The following is a 23,233-nucleotide window of genomic DNA, read 5'->3' as shown; positions in this document are numbered from 1 at the left end:
CCAAGTGGGGTTTATTCCAGGGATGCAACAATGGTACAATATCTGCAAATCAGTAAATGTGATACTTCACATAAACAAATTGAAAGACAAAACCACATGATCATATCAATTGATGCAGAAAAAGCATTTGACAAAATTCAACACCCTTTTTTTGATAAAAACTCTCAGCGAAGTGGTAATAAAGGGACCATACCTTAACATAATAAAAGCCTTATATGACAAACCTATAGCCTACATAATACTCAATAGGCAAATACTAAGACCATTTCCCCTAAGAACACGAACAAGACAGGCATGTCCACTTTCACCATTCCTGTTCGACATAGTATTGGAAGTGCTAGCCATAGCGATCAGACAAGAAGAAGAAATAAAAGCTATCCAAATTTGAAAAGAAGAAATAAAACTGTCATTATTTGTAGATGACATGAATTGTACATAGAAAACCCTAAAGACTCCAAAGAAAGACTTCTAGATTTAATAAATGAATTCTGCAAATAGCATGATACAAAATTAACACTCAGAAATCTTTGGCATTTTTATACACCAAAATGAGCTCACAGAAAGAGAAACTAAAAAAAATCCCATTAACCATTGCAACAAAAAAATTAAGATACCTAGCAATAGACAGATCCTCTATTCTTTTTAGTAGATGCTTAGCACATGTTAGTTTCTTTTTCCTCATGGAAAACTGCTTGGATTTATCGGGTTTGTGGTTCGATTCTCTTCCCTGACCTCTCTCTCCTTCCCTTCTCATGCTCATCACCTCTCCCCATCTCACCAGCCTCACATAGTAGTAGCAGACAAAGTTTTCTCTCTTTGTTCTTAGAAAGTCTTCCTGCAGATTCCTAAACTGGATAAGATTTGACATATTTCCCAAATATTTCATTTCACCATCTCAATTATGTCAAAAGTGCTCAATTATTCCTTGAATTAAAACATTAGGCACTTTGACACTCTCAGTAAAAAGATATAATTGATTTTATGTCATTAATTAAATGCTGAGTGTTGAATGAGCCTCAGAAAAGGGTCAGGGCAATGGTTCATTCAGAAAGTTGCTATTTACTGGAAATTGAATGGCATTAATAATTCTTGTTAATTCTCTTAAAGTGACGATGGTGGAGTTATATGGGAAAAGTCCTCAATTTAAGGAGATGCGTGGTGAAATATTTAGGGGTGAAGTTTCAGGATATTTCCAATTTACTTTCAAATATAGGTACATATACAAACATAGATAAGTAGATTTATGTATCTGTCTATAATATATGACAGATACATAGATCTGCGTTAATAGTTGTTGAATCTAAGTGGTGGGAATATTGGCATTTAGTGTATTCTTTTAACCTTTTGTATGTTACCAAAATCTATATATAAAAGGCTAATATGCTAAGTCCCTCCGACCGTCCGACCGGTCACTATGACACACACTGACCAACAGGGAGCAGATGCTCAGCACAGGAGCTGACGTGACGCGCACTGGCCATTTACAAAGAAATGTCACTGCAGACCTGGCACCAACAAAGTAACATTCAGCTTCCCCCAAGTGGGACACAGACCCCCCTACCACCCCGGAGCGACACCCCACCAAATCACAGCCAATGCTGCTGAGACCCCATGGCGCAAAATGTGGCCCACAGCCCAGCCCATCCTGGAAACAGTCGCTGTGGGCACCAGGTAATGACATTACGTAGCAACACCTGGCTTCCTCTCCCTGGCGACTGGCCTCTTTGGAGTTTCTTCAGCCCAGGAACACGGCTTGCTTTATAGCCAGGTGCAAACATTTTACAGTTTGACCAAATGTCTGTTAAGCATTTTCCCGTGCCTCATCTCATTTGATCCCCACAGAAGTCCTGGAGTAGGTAGATAGGAGACTCAGTAGAATCCTATTTTCTTTTCATTAGCCAGAAAGTGGAGATTTAGAAAGTTTAGAAACTTGACCTGACTGAAAAGAAGTAAGAAATGGTGGACCTTGAAAATGACTTCAGGTTTTCTCACTGCGCAGAATATAGTCAAACACTACTGCAGTTAAATATTTTACCCTTTGTTCTCTCTGTGTGATCTACAATAATAATCTGCCTTGTGTTGATACTTACTGCTGTGTTGCTGACAATTACCTGAAAGAGAAGTTGGGGTGCTTCACTGGGCTGGAAAAAAGTTTAGTAAATCAGAAAGCAGGTCTAATTAAGCAAGTTTATTCTATGTATGTATATAATAGGCTAAGTTGACTCACGCACGTGCGATACATATAAAGCTCTGGCTGCGCCAATCGGATGCGTGTGTTTCAATCTGTCATTGTCGATCGTGAATTTGGTTGACACTATTCTATTATAGAGAAAGGGCAAATAGTGACATTAAAATATTTCCTCTGATTAACTTCTTTTCAATGTGCATGAATCCGTGCACTGGGCCTCTAGTTTTATAACAAAAAGCTAGGTTAAAAAAGTAGAAAATGGAAAAATATCATACATACAGTTCCTAAAATTTTTGCCACTTGTTTATGTGATTTTTATTTGTCATTATGCTTTTGAATATTATAAAAAAGCTTCCTATTGAGAGCAAATATTTCTTTTGAAATGACACAATACCAATTCTTAAAATCCGTAAGTTTTATAAGTTGTCATTATAACTTAACATTTAAAAAATATTTGTTTTATATATATATATTTAGAACCAACATTATTTTGAATAATTTTGAGCATTTCAATGAAAGCATGTAACTAATATTATTGCTTAATCTGGAGAACTGCAACTTTAAAACACCATCAGGAAACAACTTTTTAAAAATTTCTAAAGAAAAATACCTGAATACCAATAGAGAGAAAAAGCTGTACATTTACTGTGGGGTAATAAGTCATAACATATATTTGCTACATGAGTAGAAAGCAGATTGAGCGCTTCTGGAGAACATGGACCCTTGCACTGACTAGAGCAAACTGCCTCTTTATTTGTAAAATGGAATAATAGTACCTCCTGGCAAGTAAATGAGACGCTCAAGGCAGCGTGTTCAGTAAAATAGTGGATACTGTTGTGTTATTACCTATATCTAATCTGACAAAGACATGGGATTGGAGATCATAAATGCATGTGATATCATGGCTCTAAATGACCAGTTCTGGAAGGAGACAGACTGAGTAAATTTCTATCTGTCCCTCTAGAATTCTGTCTCCAAGTGCCGAAGAATTCTTCCCCCTAGTCTGGCCTTTAGGGATCTTTATTCTAAAACTTACCAATTCCCACCGTGGTGCATATGGGCTTTTAAATGGTGTTTCCCCCCCAAGATTTATTAACTACTCACTACTGATTGCTCTCAACTGTGGACAAGCAAACTCCTGACAGGGACATGTGGGTAAGACGAGCCCTGTGTACAGGGCTTCATTCACAGGCTATGCAGCAACCTGCTTTTCTGTGGATTCCACTCACCAGCTCATGAGAGCTTTCATATGGGGAAGAACTTTCCATTCGTCAAAGTGATTTCTTCATAGTCTTTCATACAAAAATGCCCATGTGTTGGGCATTCCTTGGCCTTTCTTTTTTAATTTTACTAAAATATCTGTTGATATGATTTAAGGGAATAGTATTCTATCTTGTTTGTATAATGACAAACAACAGATTTTAAGTGAGAAGACTTGCTTTTTCCCATTTGTTAGGTTCTGTCCTTGTGAAAAACACAGCAATTGACTCTTATTCTTAGTATTTTATCCACAAAATCATATGAGCCTCTTTTATTGTCAAATAAGAATGTATATGAAAGTGCCATGTAAATAATAAAGAATGATATAATTATTATTACTATTACAACTCTTCTTAATATGGCTAATTTCAATTACATATCATGTTATGATTCTGCTCTAGGGAATGTAATAGAATTTTAAACTTTGGTTGAACTGACGGTAATTGTGATTGAACACAATGAGGAGCTTTTTTTAAAAAAAAATATTTAGGCCTCCTTTTCTCACTTTTTTGAACATCCCACAGTGTGCAAAAATGAAATAATTCTTTGTACTCTTTTTTCAGGAATATGCAATTTTCAGTTTTCAAAATTATTTTACCTTAGCATCAAAACAAATGAGCCTGTAAGCTACTTGAAACTTGTATGTACCACATACAAATACTTGCATTCACCCCCAGTGTTCTAGTGAGAAAAATAATTCTGTTTCTGGATATTATGAACTTTTAAAGCCATAGTGAGTGGAGGTTGCAGGTGTGGTCTTGCCACTTCAGGGTTTCTCTCTCTGAACTGGTGAATACTTAGGAGAGCTGTAGGGAATTTTAAGAGCCATCGAAGTGATGGTTGACTGGGAAGACCTGGTCCTCCCTCCTGTCCATGCTGACTGAGGCTCAGGTATGGCTTTACCCTCAGCATGACCCTCAGACATCTCATCTCCCTCAGGAACCAGACATCTCCCACACTGCAATTTGTCATTTTGTAGGAGATGAGATGACACCTTAGCATTGTTATCAGTCTGTGTCTGGTTAATTACAGACTGACTTTCTACACCCCAAATGCATGTCTGTAGTTCCCTTGAGTTTTGAAACCACCCACGACAGTGGGTATAGAATTATCAACATTCCTAGGAGGAAGATTAAAGGGGTCCTTGTTCTTAACAGTCTATATATTTAGCCCTTTGGGATTAAAGTCACTATTATATTATCTTGTATCACCTCCCTCTCTTAAACATTATCTTTTTTTTTTTTTTTTTACAGCATGTCTATGAAAAAGACAGTGGATCGCCTTCCAGGTCAGGAGAAAAGAAAGGAGCAGATGAGGTAATTTCCACAATACTGGGTTTTCATTTTCTCTTGCTTTTAAATTGCGAATTCTTCCTTGAAAGAAATAATGAGGTAGCAAAGAGTTCCTAGTGGTATATTGCCAAATTTAGTTTTAACTAAATTTAATTCAAGAATATAAATGGAAATCATTAAAAAATAAAATGCTTGCCCTGGCTTGTGTTGCTCATTGGTTAGAGTGTTGGCCCACACACCAAAAGGTCACAGGTTCGATTCCCAGTCAAGGGCACGTACCTGGGTTACGGGCTCACTCCTTGCTCTTGATTGTGGTGCATGCAGTAGGCTACCAGTGGATGTGTCTCTCTCACATCGATGTTTCTCTCTCTCTTTCTCCCTCTCCCTCCCTCTGTCCCTTCACTCTCTCTGAAAAGCAGTGGGGAAAAAATATCCTCATGTGAGAATTAACAATAAAGTAAATGCTCCTGGAGAAAGAACCTTTAGAAAAAGAACTAAATTATTTAGGGTATTTTTCCCATAGGAATTGGTGAATCTTAAATGTTCTCTTGTAAACATGGCAGATTGAGAAGGGGAAACCAAATGCTGCAGCGGAAAAGGAAATCTTTTTATTTTATTTTATTTTTCAGTTATAGTTTACATTCTGAAAACTATATAGTTTGCATTCTGAAAATAATGCAATATTATTTTGCATGAGTTTCAGGTGTACAGCATGGTGGTGAGACCATTATATATATTTTACAAAGTGATCCCCCCAATATTTCAAGTACCCACCTGGCACCATACATAATCAATACAATATTATTGACTATATTCCTTATGCTGTACTTCACATCCCAGTGACTATTTTGTAGCTGCCAATCTGTACTTCTCAATCCTTTCACCTTTTTCACGCAGCCCCCAACTCCCCTCCCCTCTGCAGCCATCAGTCTGTTCTCTGTATCTGAGTCTGTTTCCATTTTGTTTGTTTATATTGTTCTTTAGATTTCACGTGAGGAAATCTTTTTAAAATTAGAGTGCACCGTGAAAGGAGGACAGTGATGGCCTGGATTAACCAGTCATTCAAGTTCCTAAACAAAAGGAAGAGAGAAAGAACTATTTTTACTTGGAGTGATTCTGTGGAAATGCTAGTAAAACCAAACCTCCCCCCCCCCCCCCCCCCCCCCCCGCTTTGAGATGGGTTTTCTGTGAGCCTGTGAGTGTCTCCTTTCAGTGACGATGCGCCATTGTGTGCACATCAGCACTGGCCTGCTTCTCCATGGGAAGGTCATGAGAGAGTGCTGTCCTTCAAAAGGGCACTGGGCTTGCCTCCCTTTTGCTGCTCTTTACCTTTTAAATCTCAATAGGTGTACTCACCTTCATTCAATAGAAATTGTTTCATTCCAACTTGCTAAATAGCTCCTGAAAAGGATGTGCAAAGTTAGAAAAGCACAAAGTGATCATTTTATTTTTCTCTATTTTATCAACATGTTTATAGAAAGTTCGCTCCTCTTTCTGTTTATTTTCTGCACTTTTGAAATACTCAATATATTCCATATGTAAGGAGGACATAGCGGCCAGAACCAGCCAGGAATTATATGCACTAAGGTTTACTTTTTTTGCTTTCTACTACCCATGAGAATATAATTTAGATTATTTCTTACTAAGAAAGTTTGCAGTAAATTTTTGTGACCATGGAAGGCAAGTGTTTTTTGAAAGGGAAAAAGTAAAATTTTATTAAGCTTTTTACCTGCTTCTTGGTTAAATTATTAAAAAATAAATTTTCATATGAAAACCACATTTTTTTCTCTTTACAAGCATGAAAATCTATATAATATTATTCAGTTCCCTTATTAATCTTACTCTTAAAATATATTCCTAGATAAGTTTTCTATGAAATAATGTTCTTTTTTTAAAAAAAATTGATTTTAAAAAGGGAGAAAGAGGGAGAAGAAGGGAAAGAGAAAGAGAGAGAGGCTGGAACTTGCATGTGAAAGAGATACATCAACTGGTTGCCTCCCGTATGTGCCCCGATGAGGGATCAAACCCATAACCTATGCCCTGATCGGGAATCAAACTGGCAACCTTCTGGTGCATGGGACAATGCTCCAACCAACTGAGCCACACTGGCCAGGACTATCAAATAATTTTCTGTTTGAAAACTGTAGTGTTTCTGTATTCTCCAAACAAGAATATAATATTTTTAGATGTTATTCTCTATTAATATTACTCAAGATTAAACTATTTGTACAAAAAAAAGTATCTTTTTGAATACAGTCAAGTGCTTAGTAGTCTAGTTCTTATAGGCTACTTCTCCCCAATTATGTTATCATTACATGTATTACTGGAGTGTGCATGCATTGTTGGGTGCATGATTGATAACACAGTGTTAGGACTTATTTTTTATAATATCTGGACTATAAAGTGTCTCATTTCCACTTTTATAAAGGGCTTGGCAAAACTGATAAGGAACCCTGTTACAGATGCAGCCAGGGGAGAATTCGAGATTTCTGCCAGAGGAGGCAGACTAAATGAACTTCTACCTCAAGAAAAGGAGGAAGGGATTTTTCTTCTCTTTATCAGCCATTCAAACAATCCCAACATTGTTTCATAACACTTGAGACATTCAGATTTACAGCTCCTGTACTTGTGTCAGAGCGTGGACATGTGGGTCTGTTCTGCTCTGTCCCAGCCAATAGAAGCAAGGAGAGGGCAGAGGCCTGTCCCTGCTCCCATGGAGTGAAGCACTGTAGAGATTCATATAGTCTGAGGTGGAAGATTGTTTATTATCTCAACAAATTCTGCCCAGGCCTATCAACAGGGTGGACAGGCCTGTGGGTGGGATGATTTGGTGAGCAAGGTGTGTTTGTCTCCAAGGAGCCTCTCATTCTTCACGTTATGTGAAAATTAGTCATTGAGGAGATACTGTGGCCTTGGAGACAGTTCAAGGCAGTCAGCCTGCATTAGGCATCATTTTAGCCTTTGCATTCACAATTATGAAACTGTGTACAACCTGGAATTGTTATCTGCCCTGCCTCCCACTGTGGCTGCTTCTCAAGATTATCAGAGAAGGGTTTCCCGAAACCGATTCTTTCTCCCAAATATTTTTCTTATTATTGCTCTGCTGAACAAGAGGTAGGATTAGGAAGTGTATTTTGGGTTTTGGTAATCCATTTTCAAACTAGCATGCATTCCAAAGGTTAAATACCGCATTGCCCTCAACATATGTAAACATATTGGTTAGACTTTCAAGGACAGACCTAGGCCTTTGAAATAAAGACAGTTTGAAAATTTGCTTTCTAGGCTCAGGGTACTTCCTGGTGTTTTTTCTTCCCCCTTTATTATTCTGCATTTCATTTGGAGGTGCAAGGAAACAAGGGTACAGAAGAGGACTTTGGGAAGTTGCAACCAGGAGAAAACAACTGGTTTTAATTCCTCCGTCTCTGAGAAGGACCTAACAAATTCATAACGATTGTATAAACAGACAAATACATTCTCATAGGCATTAACTCTAATCTAATCTCAAGTGTTTGCATTGCAAAACCGCCTTACAGTTTTCTCTCTTTGACCTTTACCTTTGCATTCTGGGAGAGTTTCTGAAGCTTATCCCCCATATTTTTATTTCTATCATCTAAAGTCTGCTCTTTGAAACTTAAAATACAGATTTAAATTTTGCCCCTTTTTTTGTGGGGGCGGGGGAGGGTGTTTACTTGTAACCCTCTCTACTGTCCACTTACCTTTCTCTCTCACTCTGTTGTCTCCCCATCTCAATCGGTCCTGGACCTACAGCTCTCGGGCTTCATGGAGCTAAGACCATCTTGTTTCCTATTAAGGATGCAAACCTTTTTCTAAAATTTCCTTCTTGTAGCATATCATTTTGTGAGATCTGTTCTCTTTTTTCAGTCTTCAGGGAATTGATGCTCTCTTTCTTCCTCGGCAGTGTCTTTTAGAGTCCAGATTTCTTTATTTCTGTTTGATCATTTGTAAGTAGAACTCTGTGTACATCTGGTTTGCCCATACTCATGAGCCTGTCGTCCACAGCCCCGCTCTGCCCATGTTTAGGCCAGTTCAGTCTCCTCAGATCTCCATCTGTTTGGCAGGTGGATATGTACACTACTGGTAAAATCCCCACTATTCACAGGCTTTCATTCAGTACAGAAGACTATCATCTGTGTGAAATGACATGCGTAGAAAAACTTCACTCTGTAGCCCATTTACTGCTAAAGGGGCTCTTCTTACCCCTGTCCCCAAGAAGACCACTCTACTCAGGACACCTACTCTCCCAGGCTGCAGCGTGCCACCTCCACACCCTGCCCACTACCCTGCCCTCCCACGTCTTGCCCACTCCACGTAACCCACTCCAAATGCTACTTAGTTGGTCCTCAGAGTTTGTAACCTTGGCTTAGTTCAGAAAGAAGAGACACTCACATAGAAAGAGGCACCGATGGGGAATGAAGGTAGACTGCCTCATGCCTAGGCTTTCTAGGTAGTTGCATTTCTAAATGAGGAGCCTGAGCATTCCGGGAAAAGAAAAGGGTTCTCAGGGCCATGTAGGCTTGCCCTGTTTCACCCCTCATGACGCAGGTGGTTCACCGATTGTGAGCATACAGAGTGCTCTGTCCATGCTAGCTGCTGCTGTTATTGTCGTTGTTGTTACCATTACTTTATTATTATTAATTTTTAGGGCAACAAAAAGAGCTCCCATGACGATAAAGGCGAGCCTTGTCTTGATTTCTAACCATGGGATGGGACAGGACTCAAATTCCTTTCTTGATTACATATTGCAGAGACCTACCCATGAATAAAGGAAGAAAGTTTTGTAGTTCATTAAGTTTAATCTTTTGTTTTTAAAACCAACCAAGTGTAACACCTAGAAACATATGCCAAAAACTGTGTTTAAAATAGAGAACTTTTGCATCATCATTCAATAAATAGTTTTATGAGAAGCTGTTTTATGAGAAGGGTTTAAGCTAATAATATTTCTAGACTGATGGGTCTTTAGCTGGAGGTATTGTAGGTCCCTGTGGAGCTGTTGCTGCTACGATTGTGAGGGAGTAAGTGGAGATTCTGCACAGAAGCCTCTTCTCTCTCAGTGTCACACATGGATTTATGTGCTGAACATCAGATAAAGCAAAAAAAAAAAAAGTTGAAATCGGTGTTTATATAAAAAGAGATAAGTGTTCCAAGATGCATTTCATGTTACAGATTTCTTGAATTATTTCCCAGTTGTCTATAGGTAAATGGATTCAATGATTAATTGAACAATAGCAAATAGGGACATTATTTGGAAAGAACTCATGAGTGATTTCTAAACACATGTTTACCTCAATTCCCAGGGCTCTAGACTTCCTGGTTGGTTATTCACGTTAAGATTGGCATCCCTGGGCTTTCCCTTTTGCAGATCAAGCCTCTGATTCCTAAGTAGTCTAATTGAATCTGCAAATACAGTTTTGAAGAAAAACATTTCTCTTTATAGGAAATTGATAGCTAAAATGATATCATATTTCCATTTCAATTTTGGTTTCACTTAGTACCGGGATAAAAAAAGTTGCTTCTCTGAATGTAATTTTGTTATTCATTTTTTTCTGCTTCCTTTCTTTAAGCCCTGAGTTACACTCAGTAAAACCTGAAACTATATATCTATTTCACTGAATAGTGAAAGCTGAACAGAAAGCAGAATCACTAATGAACTGTAAAAATAACACATTTAAAAGATAATGAAGGTTCTTACTACCAGCTACACAGATTGCTGAAATACTTCTTAGGTATGATGCTGTGCTGTCTACCCAAATGCTAATTGTATAGTTCAGGGGACACCCAGTGGTTAAAAGGAGGAAATTCCTTGCGGTTGTGCAGTGTTAACAAATGGATGGAATAAAACATTTCTAGCCTCAGTGGTGGGAACACAGTTGATTTTGTCATTCTGAATTAGGATATGTTAGGGTATGTGTGTTTTAAGAAAGAGGCTTGCTTTTGAGTTTTTGTGTAAAATTTCTTCAAATATTTGAAAATTTATAAATTATAAGATTGAAATGTTAGAAATATGATTAAACTTTAAAAAAATTTTATTGCTGAGAGTATTACAGATATCCCCTTTTTCTCCCCATTGCCCTCCTCCACCCAGTTCCCGCCCCATCCCAGGCCTTCACCACCCTGTTCTCTGAGTCCATAGGTAATGCATATATGCATATAATATCTTTGGTTAAACTCTTCCCTCCTTACCCCCCTTTCCTCTGAGATTCATCACTCTGTTCCATGTTTCCATGCCTCTGGTTCTACTTTATTCATCAGTTTATTTAATTCATTAGATTCCTTGTTCGTTTATTTTGATTTTTCCTTTAAAAAAAAGCATAAATGATATTTAGAAATGAGAACTAAGTGACTGAGATTAATGCACAAAACAATAATTAAACCTTTTTGACCCAGAAATACTAATTGTAGGAATTTGTTCCAAGTACATAATCGGAGATGTATTTGATGGCTATGCTCAAGTATATTTATCCTAGCTTTACTTTATCATTATAGCAAACTAGGGGAGAAACAGTTGTACAGCAGTAATGAATCAGTGAAGTTATGGCACAGATGTAGTGACTGAGGCATCTTTAACACCATGCTTTGAAAACATTTAATGAGAGAGGAAAATGTTTGTTAGGTTAAAAAAAGGAAGACTTACAACCCCATTTATATAACATTTAAAACACATATTACTTATTTTTGTATTTGCATAAAAATAGAAAAATAACTGAAAGTGGTTGTCTTGCATGGCAAGATTTTGAGTGATTTGCATTTTCTTTCTATTTTTCTCTTTATTTTAAATGTATGTTTTTAATCAGAGTAGAAAAAAAATCACAGAATAGAGTTAATCCTATATAATAAAAGCCTAATTTGCAAATAGACCAAATAGCGGAATGACCCATGGAATTACTGGTCACTACGACACACACTGACCACCAGGGGGCAGACACTCAACACAGGGGCTGCCCCCAGCCTGCAGCCCCAGGCCAGCCAAGGAGGGTGCCAGAGGGGGTCCCCCGCCTGCTGGTTGCCCTGCAGAGGGAGGTGACTGGCGGCAGCGGAGGGTGGGGTTGGTGAGCGGGCGCCGCCAATGTGTTGCCCCACACATTGGCCCTGATTGCCAGACAGGCCTAGGGACCCTACACATACACAGATTTTGTGCACCGGGCCTCTAGTAAAATAATAATGAAAGAGAGTGTTTTAACAATGATCAGAACTACGTCTCTGCCTTTGTCTGCTTAGGCCTTGAAAGAGAGAAGTGTTTTAAATGTGAGCGTTTTTCCTTGGGAACCCATAAGAGGTAATTTCAGAGCAAGGCTGCTGCTCTGTGTGTATGTATGTGTGCATGGGGGTGGGGGCAAGGCGGGGGAGGGAGTGCATGTTTGAATATAAGTGCATCTCTTAGATATGGATAAAGAATAAGGATTTAAGCAGCTTAGAGGGCAAAGACTCTTAAATATTTTTAGTGCATGGTCCCTTTGGCATCTGGTGAAAACTGTTATCTTTTCCTTTGAAAAGTACACATATACGAGAATACAAAAAAATATCCCCTAAATGTGACCACAATTTAAAGAGGCTTAAAGGACATTCCCGCCCCTGAAGGGGCAGTCTTATCAAGTAGGGATATGTAGGAGGCACCATGTAATAATGATTTCCCAGGTGGCTTGTTGTTCATGCCTGAACTTCCACCATTAGCAACTTCCTTAACCTTTGAGTTGAAACATTACCTTCCCCTGGGTCCTCTTTTAAATTGTCAGTATTCCTAGGAGGGAAATTACTATATTAATTATTAACACTTTAGTGAGAACTAGTTTACAAAATGGGAGGAGAATTACATAAACACTATTTTCTATAGATTTGATAAAGGTAGTTGAGAACTGGAAATCATTTGTTGAGAACTAGAGATTAAGAATAGCTAACACATATATAGGCATTACATACACTTACACACACACACACACACACACACACACACACACACACACACACCTTACAACTGCAGTCTTCTGAGGAGGAAATTGAGGCACAGCTTAAGTAACCTGTCTGGGTCACAGTTATTTAGTAGTGGAGCTCAGAATTGACTTACTTTACAGAGTCTGTGCTTTTAACTAGTAATGATACTAGTTATAAAATTACCTATTTTAGAATTCTACCTAAGGCAACGCCATAATTTATTTTGTTTTTACTGTTGACCATTTTTGCAACTCCCTTCTCTAACTCTTTCCTTCTTTCTTCCTTGTGCTGTGCCCTGTTTTCATTCAAAAGATCATAAAGTAAAATAGTCATTCCAGCTCCCAGTGGAAGAAAGTGTAGGGACAGACATTCCCTCTTTTTTAGGTAGAAAATGTGGCATGGAGGGAAGCCAGGCCTCAGCAGAGGCAGAGGCGGGAGAAGATGGGATTCTCCTGCCTCCAAGTCAGCCCAGCCACCTCGAAACTAGAGACTTGAGCTGATGATGAATGGGCGCTGAGTCATCAAGGAAAAAAACCCCACCTCACTGACGTGTGGCTCCCATAGTGTGTCATTAAGGCCGTTGTATATGGTACATCTCATTTAATTCGTTTCTGGGTAATCTTGTGAATTAATGGATAACTTACTTATTATGACTGACTTATCAGTGTTTCCCAAGGCCACCACATCCTACTTGCTGCGTTGCCTTTGTGGTAGCACACATTTAGACTTCTTTTGGTAATAAAAGCAGTTTGTACTTCTTTGCAGACTGTTTACAACCAGGGTATGAAGGAACACCTCTACATGAGAGTCACAGATTTATAATTGCCAGTGTTGGGAAATCTGCTTACCCTTTTGAAAAACGATCTATTTCTAGAGACTGTTTTCCAATAAAGCATGTGTTTTCATGTGGAAATACAATACTTGTCATTTCATAGTGTGACTACTAAGAAGTGGAACTGATTTGTTAACAAATATGTCAAAACATATATTTTAATGAGAGTTCTTGTCCTGAAAACTACTACATTTCATCAAGCTTAAGATGCCACTGATAAAAAAAATCACTGATTAGAAAATGCTAAGAAAGAAAAAAAAAACCTAGCAATTAATTTCTGACCAAAGTTTTCTTATACTGGCTTTAAGAAGCTTCTGCATACAAGAGGTGTGAAAGAAGAAAGTGACATTGAGTCAATAAAATAAAATTCAGTAGTAACCTGAAAATTTATGTAGTTAAGGTGTTCTCTGTTGTTCAGTTAATTTTGAAACTAATTTTACTTTTACATTCAGAACATAAAAAAGTTTTAACTTCTCCCTCAATATTTTTTTTCACTAAAATCAATATTATCCAGTTTAATAGCCTTCCCATATTTACCAGATATGAATCTGATTAACTTTTGATAGTTTAAAAAAAATGTGATCGCCATTCGGAGGATAAATATTTGTTTTGCCTTTAAGAATAATCAAGTAATAGGTGACCGTTTCTGAAGACAGTTAAACAAACAGGGTTTCAAAAATAGCTTAAGCAATTATTTGAGCATGCCAGCTGCCAAGTTGAACCTTTGAGGCTTTCAATACTCATTTAATGCAAAAGTTTTTGTGTATTAGTGCACTCAAAATTTTTGCCACATGTCACATCTCATCTGTTACTCATAGATCGTCGCCAGCTACAGAAAGAATCCCCTGGCCTGCTCTCCCTTGAGAGCTCCCTATGGAATATTCACTATCACTGGTTGAAAAGTGGTCCAGCCCCTTTTCCCTGCACTTTGGGTGGAGAAGACAATCAATGGCTTGCAGGCTGCAGGAACCCTGACCAGCTACGTGGCAGGGAAAGGCACCGAGTCTCAGCTGGGGCAGGAGGAGGAGCTCTCACCCCACAGACGCTATTTCCTCGTCTCCAGTCACCGGGAGTCTTTGAGGATGTCCATCTAAAACCAACTTGCCCCTTTCTTCACTCTTACTTGGGATTTGCTGAGCTTGAGTGGTGGGCTTACACTTTTTTATCAGATATTTTAACCATTTTTTCTCCAAATACTTGGTTTTGTTTCCTCATCTCTCTCCTCTCTGGAGGCTGGGGTTGTACGTGTATTAGCTGCTGGAAGTTGCCCCACGCTCACTGATGCTCTGGTCCCTACCCTCCGGTCCTCTGCTCTCCAGTTCTTTACTCTCTGTTTCATTCTGGGTAGTTTCTATTGCCACGCCTCCAAGTTCACTGATCTTTTCTTTTTCAGTATCTCACTGGTTCTTTTTTAAATATATATATGTGTGTGTGTGTGTGTGTGTGTGTGTGTGTGTGTATACATATCTACGCTAATAAAAGAGAAACATGGTAATTGGCGTACGACCGCTACCCTTTTCATTGGCTAATCAGCGAGATATGCAAATTAACTGTCAGCCAAGATGGCAGCTGGCAGCCAGGCAGCTTGAAACTAACATGAGGCTTGCTTGCTTCAGTGACGGAGGAAACCAACGTTCCCCGCCTGCAGCTGCAGGCCTCTGAGCTGGCAGTTTAAGAAACATTGTAATGAATACTGCCGGACTTCAGCCAGCAGATTCGCAACATTGTAAGCAAAGGCCAGAAACCTACTTTCAGCCGGAGGCCTAAGAGCTGGAGCCAAGCCTCAAGGTAAAGCTGGCCCAGAATAAAAAGAAAAAAAAGGAAAAAAGGAGCAGTTGGGAACTTCAGTCACCCCCAGCCTGAAAACAGCCCTCAGCCCCTCACCCAGGCTGGCCAGGCACCCCAGTGGGGACCCCCACCCTGATCCAGGACACCCTTCAGGGAAAACCAGCCAGCCCCTCCCATGCACCAGGCCTCTACCCTATATAGTAAAAGGGTAATATGCCTCCCGGCACCAGGATCAGCGGAGCCATGAGGCCTCCCGGCACCGGGATCAGCGTGACAGGGGGCAGCGCCCCAACCCCCTGATGGGCCCTGCTCTGTGTGTGACGGGGGCAGCACCCCAACCCCCTGATGGGCCCTGCTCTGTGTGTGACGGGGGCAGCACCCCAACCCCCTGATTGGCTCTGCTCTGTGCATGACAGGGGGTGGCACCACAACCTCCCCATCGACCCTGCCTTGAGTGTGACAGGGGGCGGTGCCCCAACCCCCCAATCAGCCCTACCCTGAGCATGACTGAGGGTGGCATCGCAACCTCCCGATCCGCCCTGCTCTGTGCATGACAGGGGCCGGCGCCTCAACTCCCCAATCGGCCCTGCTCTGAGCCCGACCAGGGGCTGCACCTAGGGATTGGGCCTGCCCTCTGCCACCCGGGAGCAGGCCTAAGCCAGCAGGTCGTTATCTCCCGAGGGGGCCCAGACTGCGAGAGGGCACAGGCCGGGCTGAGGGACCCCCCCTCCCCCTGAGTGCACATATTTCTGTGCACCGGGCCTCTAGTATATATATATATTTCAGAGAGGAGAGAGAGGGGGAAAGAGATAGAAACATCAGTGATGAGAGAGAATCATTGTTTGGCTGCCTCCTCCATGCCCCCTACTGGACATCGAGCTGACCTGGGCATGTGCCCTGACTGGGAATCGAACTGTGACCTCCTGGTTTGTAGGAAGATGTTCAGCCACTGAGCCACCTCGGCTAGGCTCTCACTGGTTCTTTATCCTAATGTAGTTTTCATCTGAGACCTTGTATTTATTTAATCCTTAAAAGTTTGATGTGGATGTGTGTGTTTTGAGTATCTTCTATGTCTTGTGTATGGTTTTTAAGTATCTTCTATGTCTCTCCTTAATATACTTTTGAAAAGTTTTTTATTTTGAAATAATTATAGATTCCCATGACCTTGCAAAGATAGTATGGAGGGATCCCATGCACCCTTCATCCAGTTTCCCCATTGTCTGTATCTAATGTAGTCATAGTACAATGTCACAGCTAGGAAATTGACATTGGTACAAAATGTGTATATCAGTTCTAAGCCAATTTATTACATGTGTGATTCGTGGGGGCAGTACTGCCATCAAGAGACTAGACTTTTGAACATTGTATTTCCCTGCATACAGAAAATCAGTTGTATTTTCCTGCTTCTATGCATGCCTTGTAATTTTTTATTAGATGCCAAACAGATGTGCATTTTGGCTTGTTGGGTGCTTGTTTGTTGTTGCCTTAAGTTTTCTTGAGCTTTGTTCCAGGACACAGTTAGGTTACCTGAAAACAGTTTGATCCTGTGGGTTTGCTCTGAAGCTTTGTTTGGCTGGACCAGAGAGCCTGTGGATGGGACTGCCTTTCATCTGCGTATCCCGCCCAGTGACTCACTGCTGGGAACACGTCCTGGCCTGGCCTGTGCGAGCCCCAGTGATTGTGCCTCTGCCCCAGACGCTGGCTCTCCTCGGTGTCTGGCTCTCTCTCTGCAGCTCTCCTCTCGGTGCTCTCCCTGGGAGCCCCTGGAGGCCCCTGGCCAGGGAGCTGCCAGCTCCTCCCCCTCATACCAGAGAGACCAGCAGCTTCTGCCGGTCCCCCCTTCTCAGCCATTCCAGTCGCCTGGGAGCTGCGGGCAGCAGGCTGTGTCAGCCCTCCCCTCCCTTCTCTTTCCTCTTAGGGGCACTGTCCTGGGCGCCTGCTGTCCAGTGTCTGAAAACCACTATTTCATGTAATGTCTGGGAATTTTTAGTTTAAGATAGGAACACTTCTCACGTTTGAATCTAAACATCCTTACCTAAGAACGTCATTAACACAAAAGAGAACGAAACCTGTACTCGTAAAGGGGCTTGGAAATAGTTCTGGAGTTGGGTTATTCAGGTTTTCTCAGCCAGAAGCCTTGTCGTTGACTTACTTTTTTGTCCCTATACTAACGAGTTTAGTGCTTTCCAGATATTCTGCTGAGGCTTAAATGTGCAACAAAAACTGTTGAACTCGCCTCGGCAATATCCTGACCTGACACCTCTGTAATACCTCATACAGGCCCTTGCAACTTTCAGGAAACACACTGAGGTCATGCCCATTCCTGTAGATTGTAATGACTCTGAGTCACTCCTCTTCCTCCCCCACTCCCAGACCCGTGTGACAGTGTTGGCACCTGGGGGCCCCATCCCAGCAAGGCCAGAGGGGCCATCACCTTTTTTAAATTTTATTTTAAACTTTTTAAAATTGATTTTCATTGATTTCAGAGAGGAAGGGAGAGGAAGAGAGAGATAGAAACATCAGTGATGAGAGGGAATTGATTGACTGCTTCCTGCACACCCCCCACCGGGGACCAAGCCCGCAACCCAGGCCTGTGCCCTTGACCAGAATTAAACCTGGAACCCTTCAGTCTGCAGACTGACGCTCTATCCACTAAGCCAGGGGTTCTCAATCTGTGGGTCTAGACCCCTTTGGGGGTCGAACGACCCTTTCACAGGGGTCGCCTAAGACCATTGGAAAACACATACATAATTGCATTTTGTTTTTGTGATTAATCACTATGCTTTAATTATGATCAATTTGTAACAATGAAAATACATCCTGCATATCAGATATTTACATTACGATTCATAACAGTAGCAAAATTACAGTTATGAAGTAGCAACGAAAATAATTTTATGGTTGGGGGTCACCACAACATGAGGAACTGTATTAAAGGGTCGCGGCATTAGGAAGGTTGAGAACCACTGCACTAAGCCAAACCGGCTAGGGCGGGCTGTCACCTTTGACATCGACTGCAGGACAGCTGGGACCCGCTGCTCTGGCAGGTCCCCCCAGTGGGCAGGCCTTCCAGCGTGAACGCTATGAGTGGTCCCGGGCTCCCCATAGCTGGGGTGTATTGAATGATTGTACATCCATCTGTGGGTAGGTGCATCATATTTATATTTCCATGTGATCTCCAGAGCTCGCACAGGGCCAGGACAGGACATGCCCCCACTAGTCAGAATCACTGGGTAGAGTACTCTGAAGGGTATCATCTCTGCACTGAAAAAAAGTTACTCCTAGTCTCAAAGCTGCTCTCATTCAACAAAGCTTAAGAGCCAACCTCAAAAGCATCAAATTGTTTCCAAGTAACTTAAGTGTGTCCCTTATTAGAATTGCAGTCCTAAGGAAAAAATCACTTTTTTTTTCCTATCCAGTGAAAAAACAATTATTTTCTTCTTGATGATATAAATAATAAAATCTCATGGGAGATTCTCAGGACTCCGAATGCGTTAAAACTAGTCCCATGAGTGTTCCCCTGGGGAGATCAGTGTGTTTGATTGATGTCAAGGACCGTGGGCCTGTCCCTTTAGAGCAGTGGTTCTCAACCCTGGCTGCACATTAGCATCACCTGGGAATCTTTTTAAAATCCTGATGTCTGGGCCTCATCCTCCGGAAATTCTGTTTCTTTGTTACTAATGTTGTGGCCTCACCCCATGCCGGGAGCCGGTCCTAGACAGAACTCAGAACACAGAACTAAGGACACAGGGCTTGGAAGACAGGACCAAGAGAGACAGAGCCTAGGCACAGAACCTACACAGAACGTTCTCTAGAGACAGAAGAACTTCGCTGGCGAGAGCATGCCAGAGGATCCTGGAGAGGGACTGGCCTCGGAGCCTGGAGGCGGAGCCTGGCGAGAGAGCATGGCAGGGGATCCTGGACTGAACCTGACTGCGGAGATTGGCAGGACAGCCTGACTAGAACCTGGTGACTGAACCTGACTGGAGTACCTGTACAGAACCTGGCTGGAGACCCTGACAAGCGAACCCGGCTATGATGATCAACTGAACGCTATCTCTGTATCGTTCCTTCTTCGCCGACTCCGTCCACACCTTTGGGGAACCCCTGGACCTGCTGGGGTTGGACCCCGGCATCTGGCGCCCGAACAGGGACCCCTAGGTAAGCGCCCCGCACTCGGGACGGATCGGACTCCACCGTAGGAAGAAGGTGGATAGTCTTCGCCGACTCCGTCCACACCTTTGGGAACCCCTGGAACAGGATTCCCCTAGGTAAGCCCCCCTCCCCCATTGAGAACCCCCACACTCGGGACGGATCAGACTCCACCGTAGGAAGAGGGTGGATAGTCTTCGCCGAATCCATCCACACCTTTGGGAACCCCTGGAACAGGATTCCCTTAGGTAAGCCCCCCCCCCCCCCATTGAGAACCCCACACTCGGGACGGATAGGACTCCACCAGGGTGCTACAGACCCCCCTATAGAGGATAAGTAGGGTAAGAAGGTGGATAGTACAGAACTTAGATTGAGAAGATGTGCCATACTGAGTCCAAAGAAAGAAGACTCTGTATTGATTCTTAGATTGAGAAGATGTGCCATACTGAGTCCAAAGAAAGAAGACTCTGTATTGATCTTTAGATTAAGAAGATGTGCCATACTGAGTCTAAAGAAAAAAGACTCCGTATTGATCTTTTAACATATATGCTTGTTAGCAGAGGAATTAAGGTTACTCCCAGTCAGACAGAACATTTTATACAAGAAATACGTCCATGCTTTTCTGAGGAAGGAAAGGTGCCGGAAAGGTAAATGTAGAGGCATGGGAGAAGGTAGGCCCAAGGAGCCTTATCCTTAACCCCACTGCAGCCTTTCCACCCCGGGAAAGTGCAGGATTGGCAAGCTCTCCCTGGGGTGATAGATCAGGACTCAGGTAATAGCAGAAAGCGCCAATCCTACTCTTAAAATGGATACAAGAGAGCGTTTCAGGTTTTTCTTTTTAATGCTTGCTTTTAAAAAATAAAAAAGGGGGAATTTGCCGGGAGCCAGTCCATCCTTGCTGTTTCAAGGGACCTGGCATATATGGCATACGGTTCTTAATATGTTTGCTCACCTTCTTGGCGCTGTGTTTTAACCAAAGTCACCTCTCCGAGAAAGGTTGAATCCCCAGGTAGGGATTTTCTCCTGAAGTTAGGGAGGGAATAAAACCCCTCAACTAAGTGCCAGGCGGGTAATTAATCCCTTTAACTACGAACAATCATGCTTAAACTACATAATCTTTTCTCCCTGGAATGGAGATAAGAAACGCCCTAACCTTTGTAATAGAGATTGATAGGATTGAATCAACTGGTATAAATACAGTTGTAACAAGACAGAAACACTCAGAACTTAGAACAGAATCAAGAAGACAGAACCTACATGGATCCTAGAGACAGAAGAACTTCGCTGGAGAGAGCATGCCAGAGGATCCTGGAGAGGGACTGGCCTCGGAGCCTGGAGGCGGAGCCTGGCGAGAGAACATGGCAAGGGATCCTGGACTGAACCTGACTGCGGAGATTGGCAGGACAGCCTGACTGGAACCTGGTGACTGAACCTGACTGGAGTACCTGTACAGAACCTGGCTGGAGACCCTGACAAGCGAACCCGGCTATGATGATCAACTGAACGCTATCTCTGTATCGTTCCTTCTTCGCCGACTCCGTCCACACCTTTGGGGAACCCCTGGACCCGCTGGGGTTGGACCCCGGCAACCCCATAACAAAGACACAGAATTTCCGGAGGATGAGGCCCAGAAATCAGGATTTTAAAAAGATTCCCAAATGATTCTAATGTGCAGCCAGGGTTGAGAACCACTGCTCTAGAGGAGGGATTTCCAACCTGTGCAACAGGCCTCAGGCCATCCCTCATCTCCTTTCATCCTCACAGTCTCCCTCGGAAGTGTGGGTAGGGCCATTCCATTTTTCAGATGAGAAAATTAACTTGTCCAAGGTTTCATAGCTGACTCTTGATGGAGCCAGAATTCTTGCCACATACATCAAAAGACAGAACCATTATTCTAGAGGATGCGGCACCTTTCTTTGCAGAGCCACCAAATCTCAGCTGGCATGGAGCTTCACGCCCAGGGCCTTTCCTGAGATTTTTAGGAGGTAGTCATTGAGCAGCTCTCTGCCTGCCTCTTGGTCCTTCATTTCGACTTTGAAAACAGCTTTTAAGACTTGAGTTCTTAGTCATTCAATAAAAATGTTTATTATGCACTACAACAAATACAAAAAAAGTGAAGTAATTCTTTTCAGGCCTTCCTGCAACTGCAGATAGAATTGATCTAATCTGGACATTCTTTATTGAACGTCTCTGCTCCAGCATGAGGTGCCACTTTGTGGGTCTCTTGGCTGTCAGACTCTGCCCCACTTTTGGGGGCAGGGAAGGCGCCTTCCAGGAGCAGGTGTGGTTGCATAGTGCATGGAATCGGGGCCCGTGCACACTCAGGAGCCTGTGCCTGAGCAGGAGGGATTACTCATGCTCTCTGTAACTGGACCAGACTTGGTGACCTGCAGTTTGAGTCCAGTAGAGGCAAATAGGGCGTGGAGGGCACCTCTGTCCCTGTCAATCGGGAGGACTGAGGCCCTGTGACATGACGAACTGCTAGGAGGGCATGACTCAGCCAGGCCTGCGATTTGACATGTAGGGGTGAGGGGCAGGCTGCTCCTGATAATTTTCTTTCTATAAAACTTAAACAGAGAAGAGCTCACAAATTAGAAGGAAAATGATTGGTTGGCAAGGAAAAAGCTGCTCCATGGCCTTCAGTCTATAGGTTTATGGGAAAATAATTTAACTCAAAATTTGAATTATCATAGTATTGATATCCTCATTTAACATCTTAATCTTGTAAAGACGAGTTAATTTGTATGTTAGGACAAATGCAGAGTCATAGATAAATGAGCTTATTTGAGCCTTCTGTTTTATCTGAGGGTAGATCCAGCCCTAGTACTAGTTAGTGAATATGGTGTTGAACTCGACTCAGTAGTATCCGAGAGATGTGTGAGAGATGTGTCCAGACCTGAGCGGGCTGTCTGAGGGCCAGTGATGATGGTGAGGAGCTGGGGGAGTGAGGGTGAGGAAGACACCTGTCAAACTAAGCAGGAGGTGACTGGAAGCCAGAGGACTTTGAGAACTTTTCACTTGGAGGCCAGGGAGGACTCATGAGGGCTAGATGGCACCCAGAAAAGATCAGGAAGCAGGCCAATGCTGGAAGAAACTAGTGATCTCAAACACACCTGACTGTGGGGCCATCCTAAGCCTCTGTCACTTCAGTTCAAATGTCTTAATCCAGCATCCTGTTTCGTCTCATACCACATGCCTATGCCCGCCTTGCTTCACCTGCACTAACTTCTTTCTCTTCCTCAGACTTGCCAAGCTCATTCCCATCAGGGCCTGTGTACATGCTGCTCTGTCCCCCTAGAATGCCTCCCCTCCCCCACCCCATATTTACATGATCGGTTTATTTGCAGTCAGGTCTCAGTCAAACATCACTTTTGTCTATCCCGTCGGAAGCAGCCCTCAGCCAGTCACCCTGTTTTAGTGTCATTACCCTGTTTTAGTGTCTTTATTCACTGAAATCATTTTGGTTTTTGTTGGCTTATTTAGAGTCCTCTGACTGTAGTGTAAGCACTGTAAGAGTAGGACTTTTTTTCTGTTTAAATGATCATTACACCCCTACTGCCTAGAATAGGACCAGGGTTCAATAAATATCTGTCCAATGAGCAAATGAATGAAAGAATGAATGCGTAAAGTCAGACACAATTGGAGAAAGAGAACCAGGTCTTATATATCAGCCAAACCATCTATAGTTAAATGTTGGTCACTAATCTGAGAATAAACAATATGTGATTTGGTATTTGTATATATTTCTAAGCTTTTCTATTATCTTGTAAGTGC

The 23,233-nt window shown here is 42.1% G+C and overlaps 1 protein-coding gene across 12 annotated transcripts in view; it reads left to right on the top strand.

Annotated features, from left to right (window-relative positions):
* Positions 1-23,233, top strand: part of CAST (calpastatin) — a 114,026-nt gene that overhangs the window by 11,531 nt on the left and 79,262 nt on the right. For all 12 annotated transcript variants that reach the window (XM_059694048.1, XM_059694051.1, XM_059694046.1 and 9 more), the window contains exon 2: positions 4,702-4,764. In XM_059694048.1, coding sequence (XP_059550031.1) covers positions 4,702-4,764 — 63 coding nt within the window. The remainder of the gene's footprint in view (positions 1-4,701; positions 4,765-23,233) is intronic.

The sequence above is a fragment of the Myotis daubentonii genome, chromosome 4, assembly GCF_963259705.1.
Source record: "Myotis daubentonii chromosome 4, mMyoDau2.1, whole genome shotgun sequence".
In the NCBI taxonomy this organism is placed as follows: domain Eukaryota; kingdom Metazoa; phylum Chordata; class Mammalia; order Chiroptera; family Vespertilionidae; genus Myotis; species Myotis daubentonii.
The sequence above is the reverse complement of the archived record's forward strand: the minus strand, read 5'-3'. Positions and strand labels throughout refer to the sequence as shown.